General features: G+C 53.4%; 7 protein-coding genes across 7 annotated transcripts; 5 read left to right on the top strand and 2 right to left on the bottom strand.

The window, feature by feature from the left end:
- Nucleotides 1-636: 636 nt before the first annotated feature.
- On the top strand, nucleotides 637-1,416 carry PG986_009184 (snare domain-containing protein; the record flags this gene model as incomplete). Its single annotated transcript, XM_066845406.1, has 3 exons — nucleotides 637-681; nucleotides 737-960; nucleotides 1,116-1,416. The coding sequence occupies 3 exons, from the start codon at nucleotides 637-639 to the stop codon at nucleotides 1,414-1,416; spliced, it is 570 nt and encodes a 189-aa protein (XP_066697804.1).
- Nucleotides 1,417-2,079: 663 nt separating this feature from the next.
- PG986_009183 (uncharacterized protein) lies at nucleotides 2,080-3,210 on the bottom strand (the record flags this gene model as incomplete). Its single annotated transcript, XM_066845405.1, has 2 exons — nucleotides 2,080-3,111; nucleotides 3,175-3,210. The coding sequence occupies 2 exons, from the start codon at nucleotides 3,208-3,210 to the stop codon at nucleotides 2,080-2,082; spliced, it is 1,068 nt and encodes a 355-aa protein (XP_066697803.1).
- Nucleotides 3,211-5,547: 2,337 nt separating this feature from the next.
- On the top strand, nucleotides 5,548-5,941 carry PG986_009182 (uncharacterized protein; the record flags this gene model as incomplete). Its single annotated transcript, XM_066845404.1, has 2 exons — nucleotides 5,548-5,749; nucleotides 5,856-5,941. The coding sequence occupies 2 exons, from the start codon at nucleotides 5,548-5,550 to the stop codon at nucleotides 5,939-5,941; spliced, it is 288 nt and encodes a 95-aa protein (XP_066697802.1).
- Nucleotides 5,942-9,116: 3,175 nt separating this feature from the next.
- Nucleotides 9,117-15,845, top strand: PG986_009181 (glutamate synthase; the record flags this gene model as incomplete). The annotated part of the gene is made up of 8 exons (XM_066845403.1): nucleotides 9,117-9,294; nucleotides 9,356-9,409; nucleotides 9,473-9,513; nucleotides 9,580-9,728; nucleotides 9,761-9,836; nucleotides 9,857-10,249; nucleotides 10,306-15,613; nucleotides 15,677-15,845. Exons 1-8 carry the CDS (start codon nucleotides 9,170-9,172, stop codon nucleotides 15,843-15,845), a joined length of 6,315 nt encoding a protein of 2,104 aa, XP_066697801.1. The 5' UTR covers nucleotides 9,117-9,169.
- A 1,248-nt stretch (nucleotides 15,846-17,093) lies between these two features.
- Nucleotides 17,094-19,440, top strand: PG986_009180 (VTC domain-containing protein; the record flags this gene model as incomplete). Its single annotated transcript, XM_066845402.1, has 2 exons — nucleotides 17,094-17,724; nucleotides 17,786-19,440. 2 exons carry the CDS (start codon nucleotides 17,094-17,096, stop codon nucleotides 19,438-19,440), a joined length of 2,286 nt encoding a protein of 761 aa, XP_066697800.1.
- Nucleotides 19,441-20,198: 758 nt separating this feature from the next.
- Nucleotides 20,199-22,136, bottom strand: PG986_009179 (uncharacterized protein; the record flags this gene model as incomplete). Its single annotated transcript, XM_066845401.1, has 3 exons — nucleotides 20,199-21,272; nucleotides 21,341-21,910; nucleotides 21,981-22,136. 3 exons carry the CDS (start codon nucleotides 22,134-22,136, stop codon nucleotides 20,199-20,201), a joined length of 1,800 nt encoding a protein of 599 aa, XP_066697799.1.
- A 2,545-nt stretch (nucleotides 22,137-24,681) lies between these two features.
- On the top strand, nucleotides 24,682-27,271 carry PG986_009178 (uncharacterized protein; the record flags this gene model as incomplete). The annotated part of the gene is made up of 4 exons (XM_066845400.1): nucleotides 24,682-25,987; nucleotides 26,158-26,195; nucleotides 26,277-27,112; nucleotides 27,187-27,271. The coding sequence occupies 4 exons, from the start codon at nucleotides 24,682-24,684 to the stop codon at nucleotides 27,269-27,271; spliced, it is 2,265 nt and encodes a 754-aa protein (XP_066697798.1).
- Between the last annotated feature and the right edge of the window lie 310 nt (nucleotides 27,272-27,581).

The raw sequence follows: 27,581 nt of genomic DNA, 5'->3' as shown, positions 1-27,581 counted from the left end.
ACAATGGGCAGAGCATAAGCGATTCGATCATCTTTCTTTCCATGAATCCACGTAGCCCAATCGTTTTATTTATATTGCTTGAACAACAACAAAAGCAGGGAAATTGCATTGTTCAATCTCAATGCATCCGGGGTGACGATCAAGTACCTGCCTACTTAATTTGCGCTTTCAAGCCACAGTTGACCCAAGCCACAACCAGGATCACGATACCTGGCAATTAATTATTACGCAACTCCGTCAAGCGAAACGAAGCTGGGTGCAATCCTTGGAACCTCTCCCGAGCAATCTGTGTATGTGTGCAGACTGAGAGACCGTACACATGGCGTCCAGGTGAGTAGTTGTGTCTTGGATTTCCTATATCGAGTCTCGGAATCGATGCGCCTGCTCGGACAAGACAGCCCAAACGCCCCCCCAAGCCCGCCTCCGTAATCTCGAGCCGGCCGCGCCGGCCGCAGCTATGGGGAAATGGGAAAAGGGGGCAAGCAGGCAGTCAACCAGGCCAGACTCCCCCGGCACCTCGTATTCCAGGAACTCGATCGAACCCGTCCCAAGATCACGCAAGTGCCGGATCGGAATGGGACGGCCCGCCGATAGTTGCTGCCTCTTTTTCGCACGCCCGTCCGAGTAGCCGCCGGAATGCGGTGGTTGATTTCCAACAACCACAATAACATCGATACTGACGTGAGAGGGGCGAACCCCCGCCGACAGCAGATTTCCGAATTCGACGCTCCACCAGCGCGACTCGCGCAGCGCGCTCTTCGAGGGCTACAATGGCGGCGGCCGCAGCAGCAGCGATGCGACGACGACGAGGCGCCAGTTCCAGACCCCGAGCCCCAGCCCCGGCGTAGGCGGCGGCTACGGCTACAGCGGCGGGTACCCGGGCAGCAATGGGAACGGGGGACACTTGGGTGTCGACAACAACAGCCGGGGAGGCTTCAGGCCCGCGACGCCGAATTCAAGGTACGCCGGATATTAGAATTCTGCATACACGAGCCGCCCCCCTCCTTTCTCTCTACGATGTCTTTCATCGACACCCCCCAACCCCCATGGCAGTCGATCGCATATAAAAAGAGAATATGTCCCCCAACTAACCGCGCACCCCTTGCGCTTTACAGAGGCCAATACGACGATGCCACGATAGAATCCCTCGAATCCCAAAACGACTCCCAGGTGCCCGGGATCCTGGACAAGGTCAAGATCCTCAAGAGCATGTCGGTGGCTATGGGCGACGAGATCCGCGACTCGACCGCCATGATGGAGAAGATGAACGATACCTTCGACAACACGCGCCTGCGCGTGCGCGGCACCATGAACCGCATGATGATCATGGCCGACCGCACCGGCGTCGGCTGGCGCGTCTGGCTCGGCTTCTTCGTCGCCGTCGTCCTCATCTTCCTCTACGTCTGGCTGTTCTAAAAAGGATGGGCGGGCGCAGTTCGAGCCAACAAGGGGGAAATGGGGCAAGAGAAGCCGATACCATACGTTTTTTACGACGACACACACATACGCGCGAAAATATGTTTATTACAAAACCACCGACAGCCTGCGTTTTCCCCCTCCTGTTTTTCAGCTATTCTAAGTGGCCGGTTGATGATTTTTGTCCTTGTTGTCGTTGCCGACCTAGTGATTTTCAGTGTGGGCTACATATCATTCACATCAAAAAAACTGTGCACGTATGGCACAGGTGGGAGAAGGAACCCGGTGTTCCCTGTGGTAGCTGTTTTCACGGGTTCGGGCGTTGGGAAGGCATGGTTTATTACTGCACAGAGCAAGCCTGGTTGTGAATATGACGGGATGAGATGAATACGTGAGGGAAAGGGTACATATACACACGTTGCAACGTTAGACACATTGCGAAAGCCGATACTTCATGCTAAGGTTCTGCCTTCGCTGTATGCATAGCTTACTAATTATACTGGTTCTTCATTTCGTCTCAGCTATCATCGTAACGCGACAGGCTCGCCAAACAAGTATTGAATGTGTCAAGGGGTATTATAATGTGGCCTCCCTTCATCCGGTGAAGAGAGCCGATGAAAATGAAGATGAAGTTGGCCTTGCTGAGGGTCTTGGCGAAATTCCTCAGGGGCCCATGTGCCGTGCTAGCTGCGGAGAGCTTTCCAGCAGCATGCTGCTTCCGTCCATTGATAACAGGTCGCTGATCGCAATGCTATTGCGCGTCGCGTCTGAGCGAGCCAAGCTGCCCCTGAACCTGAGCCTTTGGGGAGCCCGCGCTGCAACGAAACTCACCTCGGCAGCGGGCTCATCGTTGTCACTGCTCGTAACGGATGCATCAGTGTCAGTGTGTTCATAGCCCATTGCACTCTCAGCGTCTGGGATGTCGTCATCCAGGTTGGCCTCCATGTCCATGTCGCCGCCCTCGCCATCGAGGTCTTCTTCCTCAATCATGTGCGCCTGGTCTTCGTCGTCGACCTCGTCTTCTCCGCCGTAGAAACTGTTGCCCTGACTAGTATTGGCCGCATGCCCGCGGAAAGGGTCAGGGGCCTGTTGCATTCTCTGGGCCATTAGCGCCTGCTGCGCCCGGGCCGCCCGCTGCTCAGGATGTTCTATAGTATCGTCGGGGTCATCTTCATCATCGTCCTCATCATCTTCATCTTCGTCGTCTTCCTCATCCTCGTCCTCGCCGCTCAACCCAAAGTCGTTATCCTCTGCTTCTGGGATGTCTTCGTCCAAGTCGCGGGCGCCATCGAGTTGCACGTCACCCATGCCATCTTGGGCCTGATCTTCCAGAACGCCATCACCAGGGCCGGCCCCAGCAGCCTCCGCTTCCGCGAGCTCTTGCGCCAGCTGTTCACGTCGCAAAGCCTCCTGATGTTCTTCTTGCTCGCGCCTCTCTTCGCGCAGCTGGTGCAGGGTCTTGGCAATGCCAGGTGGCTTCAGCCATGTGCTGCCGAAGTTGGAGATGTTGTGGAGGCGGCGGTCCAGTAGCTGCTCATCGGCTCGTAATCTTGCCAAGGGGGACCGTTCTATGACTTGGACGTTGCGCCGCTGATTCTGGTTGTGGGGATTCAACTGCGTGTTCTCCTGGTGGGAAGGATCATATGAGGATGCAGCATTGGGATTTCTCGACGAATTGTACCAGAGAGAATGAGACTGCATGCGTTAGCATAGGAGCTCGACAGATATCAGGTTGCTGGAAAGGGTCATAATCCTTACGTCGCCCGGTGCCAGGTCGGGGAGTAGAGACAGCATCGTGTGCATTTGTTTGGCGACAAAGGTAGTTCGCCTAGCTAAGCTCAGATTGACGCATGTAGGTTCATAGCCGATATGCCACCCAGTGTTTGATATGCGCCAATACTGGGGTTGCCGTAATGCGCCAGCCCGGAAAATTGTTGTTGTTGTTGATGTTCTCGCTGCGATGGATGTCGGGACGGGCCCCTCCAAGAAAGTTGACCGCCTGCCCGATTAGACCCAAAGGTGATCGTAGCTCCAAAAACGTCGACAGGGGATAACTTTTGGATCCCTGCCTGGGATGGGAAGAAGCCTGTGGGGCCGGTGGCCAGTGTCCCCTTGCGGGGTCTGAAGAATGTAGCCTCGTACATATCCTACAGAAAACTGCCACGATATTCTCCTGACCTACTTATCTATTGACTTGCTCATTTCGGGTGTCCAAACCGAAGCGAAGCAAACAGACACACGAGAAATACCTAAACGCATGGCAATGGAGAGCAATCGCACCTAGCACGGCCCCGGCTGCCTTAGCCTGCACGTCAATTCGGCAGTGGGAGGGATACGGCATCAACATGACACTTGAGGCCGCCCTAGCATACGCTTACTTTACGCATGATGATTGGTGCGAGCCGGGTATATGATGTATCTATAGCAATATATCTGCTTCCTGCCTGCGCCTGTCCCTTGTCAACTTTGTTTGTTCAACAATACGTAAATAAAACCTATTATGTCGCCGCGATATGGATCTGTGGTGATGTGTCGTTAAAGCCCTGTACCCGGTCAATGTCATGAATCTTCGTGGTCCCGTTCTCTGGTTCCTTCTGCTGGCCCTGTTCACCGGTCTGCCGCAGGGAATCCAATTTCCATATCATATTCATTACCTTATGAAAAGGGACCCTGTGGCTACCTGAAAAGGTTCCAGACCATTTAGTCCTAGACATTATGTGGTATATTTTTGGCATATCTACGCCTGCGATACCTGTGGGAAGTAGCGTACTGAAACAGGAACGACTGGCACAGCAAGACTCAAAACAACGAGGCTTGTCGCCAAGATGGAACAGAGACATTAGGCTGAAATGCGGGCTGTACCATGAGTCACTTTCTGAGCCGTCTGAATTGTCTGTGTCCTGTACTGTATGTTGATTCTGGCCCCGTCATTTGGCATCTGTCTTCCTCATTCTTCGCGTTTCCATGCCGGCCGGAGTATGTATGCTGCTTCTGGGACAGAAGGCCACTATTGCCAGGCTTCTTCGCTTGCAGGGTAGGATGAGGGCTAATGCAGCATATTTTCTGACTAATAACGGATACGAGAGAACTGGCCATCTTCCCAATGTCTTGGTACAAGAGCCATAAGCTGCGAAAGCGCTGCGGTCAGGCAGAGTGTGCAGTTCCGATGACGGGAAATGTCGGAAGACCAAGGGGACTTCGGCGCTTTGCACGGAGACAAGGTAACTTTGTTGGTGTTGAAATGAACTGACCACCATGGCGGTATCCACAGGCCCTTTGGTCCACAGCTGCACCTGAAGCGAGCGATGCTGCCAAGTAAGTACGGAAAGAAGGAGGGAAGCGAAGAAGTTAGTCCGTGGCCATGGGCGTCTGCTCAGATCGGAATCCGATCTCGGTGCGGCGCTTGAATGTGCCGACTCTACCGCACACAACACCCGACTTTGTGGCCAACCACCCTAGTGATATCTCCATTAGTGCGAACGGACTGCAAGGGCCTGTAAACGAACATACTCAACTTGCATGCACAGGAAGCCCTTGTCGCAGTAGATACCGAGTTGTAGAATGTAACGCCGGGCATCAGCAAAACGGTGTGTCGCCCGGTGCACAGGTTGGCCTGCTATCCCTGCCGGGTTTGTCTGCAAGATCTCCGCCGCGACAGAGCGTCCCGTTCGGCTGACCAATTGAGCTGCCCCGTTCGCCCCGGAATAGCATTAAGCTCACGGTAACCTCCTGCCACCCTCTGGAAAGACGTACATGCGCAGTAGCTTAGTCAAACGTCCTAGCATTGGGAAAGCTCTCCAAATCACGCGGAGAGCGTCCGATATGCCCCCATAGTGACGTGTGGTTGCAACATACCACAGCACGACAATGTCGGGGGCGGCGGACCCTAATGCAATCAAGATCTAAGCTATTGTTTAGAGGCAGAGTCCAAACATGGTTGGCGTGAGATAAGCCTTTTCTGGTCATTGACCTCTTCCTGATTGGCTGCTTCAGATAGTCGATGTGATGATTCTTTTACGGACATCTTGCAGTTTGCCCTGCCAGCTACGGAGTACATAGCAGCGTTTGCCAAGATGGGTATGGCTCATATAGGCCCATGGGGAATAGAAAGCGAGCTGCATTTCCTTATTAATGGTTGTCATTAACAAGAGTCACGAGTCCACTTCCAACGCCATCGGCCGTCGTGTATGGAACAATGCCCAAGTACAAGCAGAGAGCAACCCCGAGTCCCCGACTACTGCCCCGACTGCTGCCCCGACTGGGGTGCTCACTGTCCACCTCTCACTGGCTGCTTGTAATTTCAAGAACTCATCGATTCCTGGAGTAGTATCCAGTAAGCCCGGGGGCTTCGCGTAGTCGCTCCCATGGCCTTGGCTTGCGTACTTAGTATCACATAGCGAGGGTCAGCAACACATTGATTTGGCTCTGACACCTTACAGAAGAGCGCCTGGGCGCCGTGATGTACGATGACACCCCTGCCCTGCCTCTGCACCATGGACTGGCGATATCGGCGAGTGCGCAATGAGGCTTGCCAGGCTCTCTTGAAATTGCGTGTCGCTCATTGGATATCCAAGAGTCAGGCGTCTCAGCCCCCACACGGAACGGTCTTGACTATTTCGCGCTTTTCTTTTTTGCTGCTTTTCCCGACAAAATGCCATTGGCAGAGAAAAAAACTACGGTCCTTGCAGGACCCCTGTCACATGCGTCCGGGAGCGAGTGTGGGGTAGGTACGTTTAGTATGGCCCTTTTTGGTAATAACATTGAAGTGCTTCACTCCAAACTGTAGGGAACTGAACAAATCACTCCTACTATAGGCAAGAGTAAATACAATTGCAAGAGGCCGGAGACCCGAGCCGTTCCTTTATTAGCTTCTCTTCTCTGCGGTTGAGGAGAAGCTGGAAGATACATGTACCCACCCTATGTCCCTAGATCGCTCATGTTTATGGGCTTGTTTGTACACGCATACTTCTTACATGTACTTATGCTATACGTAACCAGGCCATTCCGGCACTGCAGCTTACCTATGTTACTATTGCCACTGTCCCCCTCCATTATCTACCAACTGCAATAGAATCTGCAGATCCAGAGCCAAGTCTTTCTGATTTACAATAAGCAAGCAGATAGGGCTTCTTCCAGTGGAATTGTCAGAAATGATAACCGTGGTGTGACTCAGCCTTACTTATTGGCTGGACTCGGCTCGGGGGAAGGGCCAGGCTGGATTAGAGCTACTATGCCGTGGGTGATTCGTTCACACATCCCGCTTGAATGAAGCCGAAGAAGCCCGACTTTGTTAGATTCCCCATGATCGCCATGAACATGACAACGCTACGAAAAATAATTTTCATAGATGCACATGGATCATGATTCCTTCTTTCGAGTCCCCGAAAAGGGACAGCTACGCAAGCTGGAGGGAAACCTGCAGGTGGGATAGATCCGAAAATATACCCTTGGTTTTTACGGGGTTAGGGCTCAAATAGAGACGGAATCAAGCTCAGTTCGTACTTCGCAGTGATCAACATGTCCAATGGGGTATCACTGGATGCAGAAACCAAGTCCTAGCAGACATAGCCAGCTTTGTTGGCCAGTTAAACATCATCAAGTACATACATAACGTAGCCTACTGCAAGGCAATGCCCACCCGGCTCGTGGTGATGGAATTCTGCTGTTTTCGCAGGCAGGCGTCGTTGGATGCCGGTGTGTTAAGAAACCACAAGCCCACTAGACTAGAGGTGCAGGCTAGATGGCGGTAACCAATGAGACGGAGGGATTTGCCAATTCCAAGGTTCCCCCAAGAGTTCATTAGAACGAGAAGAAAAAAGCATGGCTCCGTCAACGTCACCGAGTGTGTTAGGCCGTTTCCTCACGGACCCAAAAGCCCTTGGAGCCCTTGCTGCGTGCCAAGCTTGCCTTAGAGCTCGCTAGGGCGGTGGACCCCCCCCCCGTTGCTCAAGGTGGGCATTTCCTGGCTCGCAAGAGGATTGGCTTCCGTCGGTCGGCCAAGGGCCCCTGTCGCAGCGTCTCAATCTTCCCCTCCCCCACTTGGATGGCCAGAAAGCGCTGGGTTCTGCCACATGCAACTAATTGTCTGGCCTAGATGTTTTTACGAGTATGTATTGAATATTTTTTTTTGCCTGCCTGCCTGCCTGCCTGCTCCTCCTCTCCTACAGTCGGACGAGACCATATTGAGTAGTGCTTGCTTCTACCCGGCTTGGCCCCTCTCGCCTCCCTCTCCCTCCGCCTGAACTGGACTGACCGATCGACCATCCCATTTCATTCCATCCATAAAAGCGAGGCTGCTACCTCCTTCCTTCTCACCCACTCTTTTACACTTCCTCCCTTCTCTTGCCAGACCACTCTACCTACTTGTGCACCACATCCTTCCTCCGTGTCAAGACTTGCCTCGTAGAGTCCTCCCAGACGTACCACATAGCGACAGACATCTGTGTCATTCCTACCTGTAAGTTATTTCTGACGTGTCTGTTTGATATCTTTGCGCCTTCTGGATAGCGACCCGAACCTGGAACAACTGGACGGAAAGGACAAGCCACTACCTACGCATGAACATAAATATATTTGTATGTGTTGCGCGACCACCATCCAAGCCCCTACGAACGGACAGCCCAACGGTGCATAGAAGCAGCGCACGTCATAATGCCCTGTTGCGACGCCCTGGAACGACAGCCGCGCGGGTACCCAAAATCGCTTCACCAAGATATGACCCTACAACTTTCACAGGCTCTCCAGCTCTTCAGTTCGGTCGCCTCGCGGCGAGATTGAACCAAAGTCAAGGAGCTGTGCGGACGGGATCACCTGCATCTACTACACGCGACGACCTTTTGGGAATTTGGAGAATGCCTGTTCGCTCCTGCGCATATGTTACAACAAAAGTGCAGTGTCGGAACGTCCCCCAAGATTGACTACCTAGATGGGCTGGGTTTTCGTCCTATCACAACCCCAATCGTTAGCCGCATGGTCATATTATGACAGCGAGCTTCCAATTGGTTGCCGCCATATCTTCCCCACGCTCCTGGATGCAACCCCCCTGCTGCCAGCTGCCCTGTGATTCGGCCAGATAATGTCAGATGTGGACGCAAATGCTTAGCCATCCAGCAGTCCTCAACGCTGTGCGCTTGCATCATATCCAGCAATTTTTGAGGCCAAATTCACAAGAGAATGGCAGCTGGCTGGTTGTGGTGGTTGCAGCCTCGGCCGCCTGAAGAGAGGGGCAGCCCACCTTGACTCTCGTGCAAGAGTCATAGCGATCGGGCGGACGGGCGACGGGTGCTCAGAATCCCAGGATAATCCGGCAACTCTTATCTATGGACTTCCCGGCCAGAGAGGACCACAAAACTGCCGCTGAGAGAGGTTTAATTCGTAATCTTTACGGAACTCTCTCATGGAGTCAGTCCGGCCTTGCTTGTTCTTGCACCCTACGTTCCAATGGAGCCACCCAATTTCGATTCTGGTACACCCCGCATCTTTGGTGGTGACTCGGAAGGCCATGCGGAACTCTCCGCGTGAACTGGGCGAAGCTCTTTCTGGATACTTGAGACCATCTGGACAATACTTTTTGTTTCATACTTCAATCAATTGCTGAATTCTAGTCCATGTCTACTGTACTGACCTACTTCTTCTCCACTTCCACAGATTGACGTTGAGCGGCGTTGGCTGCTCTTATCGCCGACTCACATCTCTGCCTCTGTGATACCCAACCTCTCGGCCAATCCGGTTTCTCCTGTCTAGCCTGCCTAGCATGGGCCTACCTTCCGACTTCGACGACAGACAAACACACATTGACTCCGAGGCCGATGCCTATCATCCATATGAATATCAAACGGAGAACAATGGCTCTTGGGCTGGTGCCCTTCCTGTGAAGCAGTATGTTTCGCCCCTTTTCTGGTCGTGAGAACATAAGACAATACTAACTGTGCCTTCACAGGGGTTTGTATGACCCTAGCTTGGAGAAGGATGCTTGCGGTGTCGGTTTTGCCTGGTATGCAATTGCCCGATCCTCCCTCTTGAAAATTGGCTGTAACATTGTCTGACTTCTATATAGCCACATCAAGGGCAAGGCAAGCCACAAAATCGTCAGTGATGGTAAGTTAATTGTCATAACTCGCTGAGGCAACGCGGAGGCTCGACGCTAACTTTCCGGGATCACAGCTCGGAACTTGCTGTGCAACATGACCCACCGTGGAGCGGTTGGGTCTGATGCTCGCGATGGTGATGGTGCTGGTGTCATGACATCGATCCCCCACAGGTTCTTCATCAAGAACTTCCAAAATGAGCAAGGCATTAGGTTGCCTCCCCGGGTCAATACGCTGTGGGAAACCTGTTCTTCAAGCCAGATGAGGAGACGCTGCACGAGTCGAAGAGGCACTTGGAAGACATTGCGGAATCCCTAGGCTTGAAAGTTCTTGGTTGGAGAGAACCCCCGTAGACTCTACACTGCTTGGTCCTGCTGCGCGTTCTCGTGAACCCATCATCTTGCAACCCTTTGTGGTGCTCACCTCTGCTTACGGTGCTGAAAATGCCCCTGAAGTAACAGATGCGGAGAAGTTTGATGAAAGATTGTTCGAGAGACAGCTCTATGTCCTGCGAAAGCGCGCCACCCACACCATTGGGCTTCACAACTGGTTTTATCTTTGCTCTCTGTCTAACAAGAATATTGTTTACAAGGGACAACTGGCACCGGTTCAGGTCTATCAGTACTACCATGATCTGGTCAACGCCGACTACCAGGCACACTTCGCTCTAGTACACTCTCGTTTTTCCACAAACACTTTCCCGTCGTGGGATCGTGCGCAGCCTCTGCGATGGGCAGCACATAACGGTAAGTAACGCCTAGTTCTGGCCAGAGAAGGATCTCGCCGCTTACGCTTTAACCAGGTGAAATCAACACTTTACGTGGAAATAAGAATTGGATGCGTGCCCGAGAGGGTGTCATGCAATCGGATGTCTTCGGCGATGAGCTTGAGCATCTGTACCCCATTGTCGAGGACGGTGGCTCCGACTCTGCTGCCTTCGACAATGTTTTGGAACTTCTGACCATAAACGGTGTGCTGTCACTGCCCGAGGCTGTCATGTTGATGGTCCCCGAGGCGTGGCAAGGGAACACTGCTATGGACCCCAAGAAGGCAGCATTCTACGAATGGGCTGCTTGCCAGATGGAGCCATGGGATGGACCGGCCCTTTTCACTTTTGCCGATGGCCGTTTCTGTGGTGCCAATCTCGACCGAAATGGTCTACGCCCATGTCGATACTATGTCATGGACGACGACCGCATCATCTGCGCTTCCGAAGTTGGTACTATCCCCGTGGAGCCAGAGTCAGTCATCCAAAAGGGACGTCTACAGCCTGGTCGTATGCTCTTAGTCGATACGCAAGCTGGCCGAATAATCGACGATTCAGAGCTCAAGGCTGCCGTTTCCAGCCGCCATGACTTCCGCACATGGCTTGACAACGAGCTTATCTCTATGCCCAAAGTTCTTAGCAAGGTGTCCGAGACTGTGGACTTGTCCCCTAAGCCTGACGCATCCAAGCTTCAAGAAGATCCTCTCCTGCTAGCTTTCGGATATACCCACGAACAAGTCAGCCTTCTCCTTGCCCCCATGGCCTCAGACGAGAAGGAAGCTCTGGGATCCATGGGCAACGATTCTCCTCTGGCCTGCCTGTCAAACGCTCCTCGCCTTCTCAGCGAGTACTTCCGACAGCTATTTGCCCAGGTTACGAACCCTCCCATCGACCCTATTCGAGAATCTATTGTCATGTCACTTGACTGCTACGTCGGCCCTCAAGGCAATCTGCTGGAAATGGACTCTTCTCAGTGCGGCAGGCTGCACCTTCCCAGCCCCATCCTATCCATCCCCGAGTTCAACTCGCTCATGAACTTGCCCAAGTTGTACCCGCATTGGACTGTCAAGACCATCGACCTTACTTTTCCCAAGTCTGAGGGTGTTGCAGGGTACCTGAAGCACCTTGACCATATCTGCGACGAGGCAACGGCCGCTATCGAGGGCAGGGACAAGATCATTGTACTGTCGGACCGAAAGACATCTGCCGATCGCGTCGCTGTCTCCAGTCTCCTCGCCTCCGGCATGGTTCATCATCATTTGGTCAGCAACAAGTGGCGTTCCTTGGCCGCAATTGTCCTCGAGACAGCCGAGGCTCGTGAGGTTCACCACATGTGCGTGCTTCTTGGCTACGGTGCTGATGCTATCAACCCATATCTCTCCATGGAGTGCATCCTCAAGCTTAACAGAGAGGGCTTGATTCGCAAGAAGCTCTCTGATGACACCCTGATTGCCAACTACAAGCATTCCTGCGATGGTGGTATCCTCAAGGTCATGAGCAAGATGGGTATTTCAACTCTTGCCAGTTACAAGGGCGCTCAGATCTTTGAAGCCCTCGGCATTGACGACGAAGTTATTGAGCGCTGCTTCAGAGGCACTGCGTCACGTATCAAAGGTGTTACGTTTGAGCTGATTGCCGAAGATGCCTTCCGATTCCACGAAAGGGGTTTCCCATCCAGATACACCGTCGGTACTACTGGCCTCCCAGAGTCTGGAGAGTACCACTGGCGTGATGGCGGCGAAGCTCACGTCAACGATCCCGCTTCTATTGCCAACATTCAGGATGCTGTGCGTACCAAGAACGACAAGTCATACGAGGCATACTCTCGTTCTGAGTACGAGCAGATCAAGGCATGCACCCTCCGTGGAATGCTTGACTTCAAATTTGATGAATGCACACCGATTCCTATCGACCAAGTCGAGCCATGGACCGAGATCGTCAGACGTTTCTGCACCGGTGCCATGTCCTATGGTTCAATTTCGATGGAGGCCCATTCCACTCTTGCCGTTGCCATGAACAGACTGGGAGGTAAATCGAACACGGGTGAAGGTGGCGAGGACGCCGAGCGGTCCCAGGTGATGCCTAATGGCGATACAATGAGATCTGCCATCAAGCAAGTTGCTTCTGGAAGATTCGGAGTCACATCTGCCTACCTGGCTGACTCTGATGAGCTCCAGATCAAGATGGCCCAAGGTGCTAAGCCTGGTGAAGGTGGTGAACTGCCTGGCCACAAGGTCTCGAAGTCCATCGCTCGCACCCGTCATTCGACTGCCGGTGTCGGTCTTATCTCGCCCCCACCCCACCACGACATCTACTCCATTGAGGATCTGAAGCAACTTATCTACGATCTCAAGTGCTCCAGCCCCCGATCTCGCGTCTCTGTGAAGCTTGTTTCGGAGACTGGTGTCGGTATCGTCGCCTCTGGTGTCGCGAAGGCCAAGGCTGACCACATTCTGATCTCTGGCCATGATGGTGGCACCGGAGCGTCCAGATGGACGGGTATCAAGTACGCGGGTCTTCCGTGGGAGCTGGGTCTCGCCGAGACTCATCAGACCCTTGTCCTGAACGATCTCCGCGGCCGTGTCGTTGTGCAGACAGATGGTCAGCTCCGTACTGGTCGTGATGTTGCCATTGCCTGCTTGCTCGGAGCAGAGGAGTGGGGTTTCGCCACGACTCCCTTGATTGCGATGGGCTGCATCATGATGCGCAAGTGTCACCTCAACAGTTGCCCAGTGGGCGTCGCGACCCAGGATCCAGAATTGCGAAAGAAGTTCACTGGTACCCCTGAGCATGTGATCAACTTCTTCTACTATGTGGCCAACGAGCTCCGGGCCATCATGGCCCAGCTTGGTTTCCGCACCATCAACGAAATGGTGGGCCACGTCGAGGTTCTCAAGACCCGTGATGAGTTGCGCACCAACAAGACTGCCAACATCGACCTTTCGCTTATCCTGACCCCCGCTCACAAGCTGAGACCCGGTGTCGCCACCTTCAACGTGAGGAAGCAGGATCACCGACTTTACGTCCGCTTGGATAACAAGCTGATCTCGGAGGCCGAGTTGACTTTGGACAAGGGTCTTCCCTCCAGAATCGAGTGTGATATTGTCAACACCGACCGTGCCATGGGTACATCGCTCTCGTACCAGATCTCCAAGCGATATGGCGAGGCTGGCCTTCCTCTGGATACTGTCCACGTCAACATCAAGGGATCCGCAGGCCAGTCCTTCGGTGCTTTCCTCGCCCCTGGTGTTACCTTAGAGTTGGAGGGAGATGCCAATGACTATGTCGGCAAGGGTCTCTCCGGTGGTCGACTTATTATATATCCTCCTCGATCGGCTGTATTCAAGGCTGAGGAGAACGTCCTGATTGGAAACGTCTGCTTGTACGGTGCCACTCTCGGCACATGCTTCTTCCGTGGTATTGCTGCTGAGAGATTTGCGGTTCGTAACTCGGGTGCCGTCGCTGTCGTCGAGGGTGTTGGTGACCACGGCTGCGAGTACATGACTGGCGGTCGCGTCGTTATCCTGGGCAGCACTGGGCGCAACTTTGCTGCCGGTATGTCTGGTGGTATCGCCTACGTGCTCGACATCCACGGCGACTTCCACTCGAAGCTCAACATGGAGATGGTTGAGGCATCAGGCGTGTCCGAGCCTAACGAGATCGCTTTCTTGAGAGGACTCATTGAAGACCATCACCACTACACCGGGTCTGAGCTTGCCGCTCGTATCCTGGTTGATTTCAACCGCGCTCTGCCCCGCTTCGTCAAGGTCTTGCCCATCGACTACAAGCGCGTGCTCGAGGAGGAAGCCGCCAAGGCCGCCGAAGCCAAGCGTGCCGAATACAACCTGCCCATCGTATCCGGTGTCCAGGCTAAGAAGGAGGACAAGTCCAACAAGCTCCAGGACATGGAGGAAGCTGTTGGCGACAATGCCGCCGAGAAGAAGCGGTCTCTGGTTCTCGACAAGACGAAGGGTTTCATGAAGTATCAACGCCGGTCTGAGAAGTACCGCAGCGCCAAGACCCGCACCAAGGACTGGCAGGAGCTGTCTACTCGTCTCGACGAGGATGAGCTGAAATACCAGTCGGCACGATGCATGGACTGCGGTGTACCTTTCTGCCAGTCTGAGACTGGATGCCCTATCTCCAACATCATCCCCAAATGGAACGAATTGGTTTTTTCGGGCAATTGGAAGGATGCTCTGAACCGTCTTATCATGACCAACAACTTCCCCGAGTTCACTGGTCGTGTCTGCCCCGCGCCTTGCGAAGGCGCCTGCGTTCTTGGTATCAACGAGGATCCCGTGGGTATCAAGTCTATCGAGTGCGCCATTATTGACCGTGGTTTCGACATGGGCTGGATGGTGCCTCAGCCACCCGAGGTGCGCACTGGCAAGAAGGTCGCCATAGTTGGCTCGGGGCCTGCTGGTCTCGCTTGTGCCGACCAATTGAACAAGGCCGGACACAACGTTACTGTGTATGAGCGTGCCGACCGACCCGGTGGCCTGCTTATGTATGGTATTCCCAACATGAAGCTCGACAAGCGCATCGTCAAGCGACGAACCGACTTCATGGCGGCTGAGGGTATTGTGTTCAAGACGGGAGTCGCTATTGGCGAGGACGTTACTCTGCTGGACCTCAAGGCCCAGAACGACGCTGTTGTCATCGCTACCGGTGCCACGGTCGCTCGAGACTTGCCCATCAAGGGCCGTAACCTTGAGGGTATTCACTTTGCCATGGAGTTCCTGCACAAGAACACCAAGTCCCTGCTCGACTCTGAACTCCAGGACGGATCGTACTTGTCTGCCAAGGACAAGAACGTCGTCGTCATTGGCGGTGGTGATACCGGCAATGACTGCATTGGTACCTCAGTTCGTCACGGTGCCAAGTCGGTCATCAACTTCGAGCTTTTGCCCCAGCCTCCGCCGCAGCGTGGCCGTGACAACCCATGGCCCCAGTGGCCCCGTATCTACCGGGTTGACTACGGCCACAGCGAGGTCGCGCAGCACATGGGCAAGGACCCCCGTGAGTTCTGCATCATGTCCGAGGAATTCGTTGACGACGGCAGCGGTCGCGTCAAGGGTATCAACACGATCCGCGTGGAGTGGACCAAGTCCGCTTCAGGTGGTTGGGACATGAAGAAACTGGAGGATAGCAAGCAGTTCTTCCCAGCTGACATGGTTCTCCTCTCCATGGGTTTCCTCGGGCCGGAAGCTCGTGTATTGGGTGATGACATTGAGAAGGATGGTCGCAAGAACGTCAAGACTCCTGCCGGCTCGTACGCCACCAATGTCGAGGGTGTATTCGCGGCAGGTGACTGTCGCCGCGGACAGTCGCTGATCGTTTGGTGAGTTTTCCCCAATTCGTGCCGTTCTTACGCTTTACAATAATACTAATAAGTCAACTACAGGGGCATCAACGAGGGCCGACAAGCAGCCCGAGAGATCGATCTCTACCTGGAGAAGTGCACCGGTCTGCCCGTAACTGGCGGTATCGTCAAGCGTACTGCCGAGGAGACCTTCCGAGCCGTTCATGGCGATAAACATGCGCATACGCATACGCATACGGTGCAAGTGTAAACGTACGTCGGCAAATAGATTTTTGGGGGTGTTTGGAGCAAGGTCGGGCGAGGCGAGACGACGACGTCTTCAACAGAACTGATTACGATACCATGAGCAAAAGGGAGAAGGAAAACTGGCAATAGGCCACAGGGAGCCATGATGTTTTCGGCTGCATTTTCCCTACGTTCATTCGTTTGTTTTCACGGTACAGATCGAGCCATTACCCTGTACATACTCATGGCCAAGGTCTTCAGTTCTTTATGGTATATGATAGTATATGATAGTAAATGATAGTATATGAGTATTTGATACACCAATGTCTCCGTCTACATTGTAGATCCGTTGTTTTCCAAGTGACCAGGGCAGTAGTGGCATGTAGAAAACGTGCGGCTAACCAAAACAGACAGCCATGATTGAATTATATCCCTTTAATGGCGACAACGCTGCCCTCACCATGCCCTGTCGTCCTGTACACATTAGGGAATAACATTAAGTGCCGCGGTATAACACTGTTTATCCCACTGGGCATGATGCTTCTCCTACTGGATGCGATACTTACATGTATGTAATTAGACAAATGGACCTGTCGATTATTTGTGGAAAGTACCGATTATACCAAAGGCAGCGCTGTCGCCACCAAAGGAATACAAGTAAAGTACCTAAACGTAATGGATGGTGATGGAGTCGGTCGTCCCGGTGTACTTGAGGAGGTATGTATGGCGCAGTTTTCCCGCAGCGTCAGGCACGTGTCACATGCCCGGGCTACTGATTGGACAATTGGACAATGGGAGACGAAGGGCATCTCGGGCAGATATGGGCGCCGCAGGTGGCAGTAGCGCCGCTGTAGGCAAGTGGGGGCAGGATGGAGAACAGTGACGAAAGTTGGAGCCGTTGGCCCATTTGCGCGTTGCTTTGACGATCGAGGTCTTTTTCTGCCCAGCAGGCCCTACCGTCCTACCATGCTCTGGTCAATGTTTACATGCGATGCTACTTGGCCCACGGTTGTTGCTGAAAGCCTGACATCGACTCTTTTTATTTTATTTTTCTGGTCGGCAGCAACACGGCATCGCAACAAAAGAAGGAATATAACAATTTGATCTTTTTTTTGACTGCAGATTACCTCCTTGTTTTTCAAGTATTCAACTGCGGTTTACTGTAACGCAGATCTCTCGACGTGGCCGTGCAGGGTCGGCTAGCTTTAATAGCCTCCATCTTCACAGACTGTCTTACCTGTACATGATATACTGAGACTCGGCCTCCCCCACCATGCGTTTCGGCAAGACGCTGCAGCAGTCCGTATACGAGCCATGGAAGGGCCAGTATATAGACTACGCGAAGCTCAAGAACCTGCTTCGCGAAGACCGCAAGGATGACGACCAGGCCTGGACCGAGGAAGACGAGAACCAGTTCTGCGATGAGATCTTCAACGTCCAGCTCGACAAGGTCGCCAAGTTCCAGGAGAAGGAGCTCGATGCCCTCAAGGACAGCATCGAGGTCGCCTTCGAGAAGCTCAAGGAAATGGCCCCGACCGACGACAAGCCCAGGAGCGACACCACCAGCACGAGGCTCAAGGAGCTCAAGGCCGAGCTCGACGCCATCACCAACGAAGTCAAGGAGCTCAAGAAGTACAGCAGCGCCAACTACACCGGCTTCCTCAAGATTGTCAAGAAGCATGACCGGAAACGCGGCGATCGCTACAAGGTCCGGCCGCTGATGAGGTTGACCCTGTCCAACCGCGGCCTCAACTCCGAGTCGGCCTACACCCCACTGCTCAAGAAGCTGTCTACCATGTACTACATCATCGACTCCCATCTCGAGGAGGGAGAGCAGCAGCAGATTCCCGACCTGGAACACCAGGAGGAGCTCCATAACGGCGAGAAGTATACTGCCCACAAGTGTAAGAAGCCGCGTCTAGAAAGGCATGCAAACATGGTATCGACTAACATTTCTGAATCTAGTTTGGGTCCACCCCGATAACCTGCTTGAAGTCAAGGCTCTGATTGGGCGCCGTCTTCCCGCTCTCGTGTATAGCAACTCGTCTTCGAAGGAAGTCGACGGCAGCGAGGACCCCAGTATCACTTCGCTCTATTTTGATAACTCCAAGTTCGACCTCTACACCCGAAAAGTAGAGCGCCAGACCGATACTTCGTCCTTGCGACTCCGCTGGTATGGCCAGTTGAGCACGAAACCCGACATCCTGATAGAGCAGAAGATCATCCATGAGAATGGCAGCAGCGAGGAGAAGAAATTCAACATCAAGGACAAGTACATCAAGTCTTTCATTGATGGCGAGTATAAAATGGAGAAGACGGTCGAGAAGATGGAGCGTCAGGGTCAGGAGGCTGAACAAATCGAAGCCTTCCGTAAGGTGGCCGGAGAACTCCAGGAGTTTGTCACCAAGAACAAGCTGGAACCAGCAGTTAGGGCAAACTACACCCGAGCCGCGTTCCAGAAGCCTGCCGATGACCGCGTGAGGGTTGCCATTGATTCCAACATTGCCTTTATCCGCGAAGATACCCTGGATAAGGATCGACCCTGTCGCGATCCTCGGCAATGGCACAGGACGGATATCGACAACAGCAACATGACCTACCCTTTCGCAAATATCAACCAGAGCGAGGTCTCAAAGTTCCCTTACTCCGTCTTGGAAATCAAAATCAAGGAAGACGCCAACCGCAAGAGGCCGGCGTGGGTCGAGGACTTGATGGCCTCGCATCTCGTCCATTCCGCCCCTAGGTTCTCCAAGTTCGCCCATGGTGTGGCGTCCTTGTTTGAGGACTATGTCAATAACCTGCCCTTCTGGCTTAGCGATCTGGAGACAGATATTCGCAAAGACCCCCACAAAGCCTTCGAGGAAGAAGAGCAGAGAAAGGCTCGCCGAGCTGAGAACGAGCAGGTAGTGGGCAGCTTCCTTGGGAAGCAGCCCGGATCGAGCTCGTACAAGCCAGCTGCTAGCTCGCCCATTGGAAAGTCATATATGTCTGAACGTGTTGCAGCCGAGGCTGATGCAGCACGTCCTGCAAACGTCGTCCGAGACGAGAGCCAGGAAGATACTGTCACGGAAGGAGATCATAACTACGGGACTTCGAGTTCCGTGTTTCCCGGCTTTTCCATTGCCAGCTACGCTCGTTTCAAGCGGGATCGGGACCGTGCCAAGCTGCCCGAGGGTGTTGTCGAGCCCAAGACCTGGCTCAAGAACTCGGGCCCCCTGCAGATCGAGCCCAAGGTCTGGCTGGCCAACGAGCGCACGTTCCTCAAGTGGCAGCACATCTGCATCCTGCTCGGCAGTCTCGCGGTCGGCCTCTACACGGCCGCCGGCGAGAACTTCCTGGCCGAGTGCATGGGCATCGCCTACATTGCCATCGCTGTCATGGCCGGCCTCTGGGGTTACTTCATGCTCCACCGGCGCCGCAACATGATTGTCGAGCGCTCCGGTAAGGACTTTGACAACTTAGTTGGCCCCCTTTGCGTCAGCGTGGCGCTCATGATCGCTTTGATTCTCAACTTTGTGTTCGCGTACCGCGCTGCCTTTGCCAAGGCTCGCGGCGAGGCTGACGCTCCCACACATGGTGGGAATGCCACTATCCCCCAGTACGTCATGGGTGAGTTGTGAGGTGCCCGCGTGTCTGCATTTACGTCGTATAGTACCTTGGCGGAGGAGGGATGGTTAGCAAATTGAGTTGCCTCGAGGAGAAAATAGGATCTCCTCCCCTTGACATCCCCTGAGGGTAGATCGGAAGAAAAGAATAAGGGGTAATTTACTTTATTATCTGGTTGCATTGACTGCGTTCATGGCAAGTTGATGTTAAAACTGTATGGTTTAGATTGTTGCATTAGTCAGTGAAAATGGAAATCACCAGTTGGAAGCATGTCTTTCAGTAACATTGGTTTATGAACTGCCTGACACTCAGATGAACTTAGTGATGGGCTGGCCTCCTCGCAATCTTGCCTTTAGTTTGTGCAAGGAGTTCGATTGTTTATACCGAGCTGATAAACGATGCCCCGGCAAGCAGCCTCCTCTTACATTTGCCGAGTGATCTATTGAAAACAGATGGGTATTTCACGTGGACAACCAATGCTAGACCTCACTATAGATTACGAACCAAAGCGACAACACCAGGGTTTGGACGAGACGCATTTATTTGGCCCGCAAAATTCCCAGTCTGAATGCGGGCTATGAGGCAAAGTAATATTCCGAATCGTCTAGCTATGTACGAAAGGCACAATATGACCACTGAGGAATTTGAGCACCCGCAACGCGTCTGCCGGGCATGTAAACCATGGGATATAACAAGGCCGCCAGCTAACAAGGAGATATTCCAGCGGTTGCTGCCACTACGTTGAGGAGGATACTGACGCAAAGAAGCCCCTTTATTTGTCACCTCCAAACTCGTCGATCCAAGCAGCCGTGGCCTTGTCGACTTTTCTGCGGTAATCTTGTTGCGTGTGGCACTGCTCTAAGAAGACCTCGTACTTGGCGTCCAGCAGAGTCTTCTCGCCCTTGGAGGTGCCGGGCTTAACGAGACGTCCGGGCTTGCTCATGCGATCCATAATGGTCCAGAGATTCTCCGTGGTGCCATCGGCACCAGCACTCGCCGCCTTGGCCCCCAGCATGGCTGCGCCGTGGACGACGGCAGCGTGCACGTAGCGTGGGATGAGAACGGGCATGTCGCACACGGTAGCAATCAAGTCCATGAGCATGTCATTCTGGCACTGCGAGCCAGACATGAAGATCGAGGCGATGGAGTGGCCCGACTTGTTCATCGACTCGATGATCTGGCGTGTCTGGAGGGCGATGAATTCCATGGTGGCGTAGTAATAGAGTGCGAGACCATCCACACTCGAGTCGGGACTCAGACCGATCACAGCGCCCTTCATGTTGGGATCCGCAACGGGCGAGCGGTTGCCCCAGAGGTCTCCGTAGAAGAAGAAGTGTCGACCTAAATAGGACACGGACGGCGCATTTGCCTTCTCGGCGAGCTCTCGAAGGTGCAGGTTCAGGTAGTCGTATATGTTGAGCTGCATTGCTTCTGCGAGAGGCAGAACCTGGGTGTGTGCGGGATGGGTCTCGATTACATGTCTCAGAAGCTCGCCTGTAGCCGACTGTCCGCCTTCGGCCATCCAGTAGTCCGGAAGCAGCACGTCTCGGTAAGGTCCCCAAACACCGTTGACGAACACCGGCTTTTCTGACATGGCCAGATGGCAAGTCGATGTACCAGCGACGGCCGCGAGTCTAGTGAAGGCTTGGGGTAGATCATTCGCGGGCAAGGATTCGTCGGACTGACCATATTCAGTGTCGACTTTGGCACCAACGGTGCCGATCCAGCCGGCGTAAGCATCGATCACACCACTTCCCACGGCAATACCGACAGGAAGCCCAAGCTCCCGGCTCGCCTTCTCAGACAGCGTTCCGACCAGCTCGCCGGCGCTCAGATACTTCCCATTCTGTGTGGAGTAGATGTCAGCGGTTTGTTCGTATGATGAAAGACTGACACTTAAAGAAATAGGCTCACCACCCCGTTGACTCCTCCCATGCGTTTGAAGTCATCTTTGACTAGATCGCCCAAGCCAATGGTCTCGTAGAAATCCTCCTGCCAGCCCTTGACACTGCCGTCCACGCCAACGGGCACAAAGCCCTGCTTACAAACAGTGCTGCAGAAGCTCCGTGTCTCGCTACCGGTTGCCAGATGGGTCAGAGCATCTGCCAGGTCGTAGAACTTGCATCGATCGAAGATCTCAGGCGGCATGTTGTTCTTGAGCCATAGAACCTTGGGGATCTCCATCTCGATGCTCATCTTACCACCGACATAGCGCAACAGGTTATGGCCAGTTGCATTGATCTTCTCCGTTTCCTCCACAGGCCGGTGATCCAGCCAAAGAATGACGTTTCTGGCATTACCATCGTCCTCAAAGGCTGGCCCAGTAACTGTGACGGGCTCGTCTGTGTCGTGGGAGAAGACAGCCAGTGAGCAGGTAGCATCAAAGCCAATACCCTTGATCGTGCTGGGATCAACGCTGGATTGGTGGATAACTTTGTGCACGCATGAGCAGATGCAGGTCCAGATGTCGGTTGTGGATTGCTCCTGGTGGGATATAAGTGTTAGTGGCCACGGGCATCCTTTCTGTGGCGGTCGAAGGCTCGTATTGTCTTACATAATAGCCAGCCTGGGGCTGCCAGAGCTTGATGGATTCCGAGGCCAGAGCCTTGATGTCCCCCGTAGAATCGATAAGACAGGCCCGGGCCGAACCAGTACCTACATCGATACCGATGAAGTAGTCCTGCACAAGGTGAATCATTTCAGGCTCCATCTTGCTTAATTTGCATGCGGCGTATGGGAAGGGGTTTGGGGAAGGGAGCTTGGATCAGAGCGGAGGGCGGGCAGGTCAGGGTTTTGTTTGGGGGCCCAGGTTGTGGTCAAGCAAACGTACATTGTTTTCAACGTGAATAACGTTGCGAGTGCTATACCAGGCAATGGATTCTGTCAGCAAGTGCCATGCTCCCACGGTGAATGCAAACTAGCTTCGAGACACAAGACGCCGATCTATCCAGGGCTACGTACTCCATCGTGTGATCCGATGCCGGTAGTACTCCCTATAGAGTACCAGGTATCCAGCTCAACGGTTGAGAGTGCCCGGGAAGTGCGACCAAGCGAACGAATAGCGGCGTGGCGGAAGCTGACTTGAGGGTGTCGCACGCAGCATGCGTGGGTGGCTTGTCTTGATGACGGGTGAGTTTGTCTGCTTTTTCTTTCTTTTTGGCTCCTGCGTAAGGTAGGTACAGCCAAGTGACCAATCCGATCCGATCCGATCACTCAGTAGTGTAAGACAGATATGCAGCTTTGGAGCAAGAAAAGAAAGCCTGGGTAGTTGCACGGGGGTTGCTGTGCATTTTGCTTTGTAGGTTACAACACTTACATGTCCACCTTTAGAACCACACGTTGGCAGACGGGGCAAGAGGGCAGATGGCCTCATGTCGGATGACCTCACCGGTTCACCCGTACCTACCCCAAAACACCCCAGCCGGCGCTTCCATTGTCCTGCATTGCCCAGCAGCGTCTGATGCAATCTGGTGTTGATCACCCATCACACAGAACAGACAGCCCGAGCCCCGGACAGAGCCCAGGCTGGCTATGTACATGTAGCTGTAGCTGGAGCTGGAGGTGGGGGGCAGCGGGGCAGGGCCTAGAGGCAAACCCCAGGCCCCCCCAGGGTTCTGAACCGGTAGTGATTGTCCCCCCATCTCACCGTACGGGGGTGGGGTAGCTGCGAATTGAGTCTTCCGATAGGGCTACCTCGAACTCTTACTTGTGGGACGCTTGGAGGATTGCTTGCGGCTTGCCTTTTACGCAGGACCGTGATCCGGGTTGACCGACTATCGTGACTTCTTGCGTTGTTCTGCTGTTTGTCTCTTTGTACCTAGCAGCCAAGTGCCTATCGTGATGTTGCTACCAGACGCGAATCTTGTCAGCATTAGGCATGCCTACATATATATACATCTGTAGATGACCATAGTCCCGCCCTTTCTATGCCGCCAAGCTTGATAGTCGGTCGAGTATAGAAACTCTATGGGCCATCCAGGCCAGAGTTGGGTGGCCAGACTCTTCCATGGAATCCGTGGTCTCCGCACAACTGCAACCCTTGAAAAGGTCGAGACTCTTGGGATGGCTGCATGTATGTCCGGTGCCTGGCCGGTCAAGCACCCCCCCTCCGTCACCGCAAATGTCTGGTAAGCCGTGTGGCCTTGAATGTATTTTTTTTCTTTCTTTCTTTGCACTGGATCGAAAGCGGGAGTGACACCAACACCGGACATGGCCAGCCTATTTCGTCCAATCAGCGATCCTCCTTGGCATAGCTGAAGATGCGAACTGCAGATGGACGCCCCCAAAGTCCTCTATGTAAGTATACATGTGGCTTCATAGGCCGAGGTGCAGACGCAAGCACTGGAATGGGGCTCTATAATATTCTCTAATAAGTCGATCTAATCCTACTTGCTTTGAATATTCGAGGGAAGCCGATCGGACGCTAAAATATCCCTAGCTGGACCTAGACTTCATGTATAATAAATAACCCAGCATTCGTAACATCAAAGACTTATAACTGAACAACTTCACGCTGTGCCCGTCAAATGCGAGAAAATTCCTACCGACTTGGAGCCAGGCAGCCTGTTACTGCAGCTCTCAGGCGATTGCTGGGCATTACTACTGTCCATGCTGGCAATTTATCGCCCATGGTTGAGGTGGAAGGACCGTTCATGTTAGGCTCACTTCAGTCGGAGCCCGTTACGCTGGAGAGAGAGCGCCTTGTCTCGTTTTCGAACGAGCCTTAACCCCCCTCCAAAAAGCTGTAGCACCGGTTTCAGCAACATACATCAGTCAAGAAGCCACTGGTGCACGTTTTGCAGGTGGTGGGTTGTCATAGCCCTCATTCCATGCATAATTTCAATTTCGATTTGATCGTGTCAACCTTCTGCACGGACAAACCCATGCCCACGAGATAGTCAGCAGTCAGTCAATCAGCCGGTTTGTTTTGGTTGGATCGGTACTAGCCCCCGGTCGCTTCAACAACCAAACAATATCTCCGTCCGGCCTTCTCTTGCTGCTTGGGGACGTTTCACAAGTGACATGAAGACATCTGCGCCAGATACACTCGTGGGCGATTCTGATTTGCTGATTCCTCGACCTTCACCAAAAGCTCCTATCGCCACATCATTGAACGCGTATTTTTTGACTCAGCCTCACCCGACTCAATGTATTGAAAGGCTCAGGCATATTTACTAATCTCCGCGCAAAACAGTGTACTTCCACCCGCCACATCCAAAGCGACACACCAAAGAGGGACGAGACTCGATTAAAAGATGAGCGACGAGAAGAAAGGCTTCTGGGCGGGGCTGCGCCGATCGATGAGTAAGGCCCGGGCGCCTAACGGGAGACTGGTTCGCAAACACTATCTTCACCACCCTACTTCCATTTCGCGACTAATGTGCATGCAGTCAAAGGAGCCGCCGAGGCGGGTGAGCGAGGGGGATCCAGTGCTGCGCAGGCGGGTGTCCCAAGACCCAGACATGCCCAGCGCTCGTCGCCGGCCCCGCCGTGCGAACCCGCGGGACTCCAAGGGGAAGGGCCGTGAAGATGTCAACGGCCATAGCTACGAGTCGTCTCCCCTCTCCGAATGGCCGCCACCAGGCGTTTCTAGCCAAGAAGAGCTGACGCTGGGCCATGCCATGGAGTTGATCTCCAGAGGGGTACCGGCCCATAAGGGGCACAAACGGCCAATCCCTCACAGGCCGGAGCAATACTACGCCCTCTACGCGACGACAGCAGGAAACAAGGGCGATGAAACGGATGCAGCGAATGCGCATGATTCGATGACGCAGCTCATGACAGTTCGCATTCAGGGTTCCAGTGCACCGGCTTACCCTTGGGACACGCTCGAGCAACCGAGCCAAGCGTTCGGCATCGGCAGTAGGCCAGGGACTATCACGCTGAACCAATGGGCATTCCTATCCAGCAACATACCTCCGATGATGGAACTACGGGACCCGGGGATAAACCCTCGAGAAGTAACCCTGGTTGAGATATTTGAGCGCCTGAAAGAGCTAGAAGTGGGACTTGAAGACGACAACGATCAACGAATGTACAGGAATCTGTACAAGCGGTTCTTGAAGGATCCAGACAAGGCCGTGAGCCCACACAGATCGATGGATCGCCAGATCACAGACCTTATTATGGTTCTCTCCCGTCCAGATTGGCTGGATTTCACCCTGCCCAAGAACCAAGTCGTCACCAAATTCATCTACGACACTAGTCCCGAGAACCACCCACGATACCTCAAGTTCTTTCACCAGTTGCTGTTGAGCCTCGAGTTGGATCTCCGGATAAACTCGAGTATGCACAATGATTGGGCCAAGTCGAAGCTGATGGAGCAGATCCCTCCTAAAATACAGTGGAACCTCGCTCTTTCTCGCCGATGGAAAGATAACGTCCGCATCGAGCAGTACGGTAAAACGGCCGATGAACTGCGGCTCCGTTTCAAGCTCAGGAAGCGCCAGGGGAGGATGCTGAAGCGATTCGCGCAGATGATGAAGTGGCCGAACCTTGGCGAAACTCTAGATGCGTTGAAGAAAAGAGCTGTCGATGGAAGTGCGCTGGACATCAGTTCCCGTAAGTAGAGTCTCCTTCGCTTGTTCCCATTCATTGGCCGCCATCTACTGTTGTGGGATGTCAGCCGCCTACGCGTTTCACGCGTGGAAGTTGGGTTATCATAGTATAGGAGTCACGCGACGCAGCTTGACTTTGATTTGTGTCATGCCTGCTAATGTAACCCGAAACAGATACAATGGCTTTCTTTAGTGGTCTGGTTTTGCCCGGGGTAAGTTTATTCACATCCCATCCTACCCGAGATTACATAAGTAGTCAACCTTCGTGAGCAAACACTGACCGACGTCTTTAGCCGACATTCCCATTCCTGATTATGAACTCTTTGGTCGATATCGATCCAGACGAAGACACAGATTCGCTGGCCCTTCTCACCCACCTGAACCCACATTGTGGCTTTCAGTACCGCAATAGCTATACGTATTGGTCATCATCTTCAATTGTGGGAAAGGTCATTGCGCCGGCTTGTCTCGAGGTAGCAGGCTGGATTGGTCCAGCTCAACCATGTGTCGATCTCGACGCCTCACAGATTGCCCGAATCCGCTCAAGGCGGCCACGACACTGCATTACCGCGGAGGACGTAACTTCTATGAGTGAACGATCCGATCCGCTAGGACCCCCGGCGGAGGTTTTCCCGGTCAAAGAATACGACCTTCTAACCCCGGATATTGGAGATGATGTCGATGTGGTTCGAGTCAAGATGCTGAGTCTCCGCAGACTTCCGGAGCAACACCAAGATAGAGGTCCCAGATGGTATGATGCCTCGATCCAGTTTACGATTGAGGGCATTCCCTGGCCTCTACAGCTTTCGTACGATGTATGCTTCATCAACGCTTGGCCTTGTTCTGAGGGGCCGCATCCTCTCTTCTTTGATTATGTTTTTACGGCCATGAAGGTGGAGGAGATTATCCACCTCCAGGATTGGGGCAGACTGGCCGGGCTCAATGAGCGGAGCGCGAACTCGACGCCGGTCGGGGGCAGTAAGCCATTCCGGCCCATGATTCCGGATGATGACGAAGAAAGAGTTCTCGTGGTAGAAGCTTTTGGGTCCAAAGACAACGAAGTCTTGGCAAGAGCCTGGTGTTCGCACTGGGGCCACAGCGCTGTGGTGGCCGATATTAGCAAGACCTGGTAAGTCTCCTAATCCTTCTCCCTGGTGGGCATGCTCTGTAGAAGCAGAAGCAGCAGCTAACACTAGGCGAAAGCATGGCTTGTGCAATCCGAGAGGCATATGCGGCGACCTTAACAGTGGTGATTCTCGTAGAGGACGCCAACGATGCTCATGACTGATGCGATATTTGATTCGATAATATACCCAAAGAGCAGGTGGCCTTGTAACTTAGTGACACGATCCAATGAATTGTACCCAACTTGAGCACCCCCGACTTTGACTGCCTGGAATATGCACATGCACCTTTTTTTTACGGTATTGCTTAAGCTTCCATTTGGTATTTATTAATCTTGAATGTTCTGTTCATGGTGACATCTGCTCCTGGGCCTGCAGCATAGGATAGCCGTTCGGCACTGGGTTATAGTTGCCAGGTTCATATATGAATGCATGTAATGAGGTTTCCTGTCTGCAATGTGGTCGCCAGGGTTG

Source organism: Apiospora aurea (genome assembly GCF_038362705.1).
Source record: "Apiospora aurea strain CBS 24483 chromosome Unknown utg000006l_segment0_segment0, whole genome shotgun sequence".
Lineage (NCBI taxonomy): Eukaryota > Fungi > Ascomycota > Sordariomycetes > Amphisphaeriales > Apiosporaceae > Apiospora > Apiospora aurea.
The sequence above is the reverse complement of the archived record's forward strand: the minus strand, read 5'-3'. Positions and strand labels throughout refer to the sequence as shown.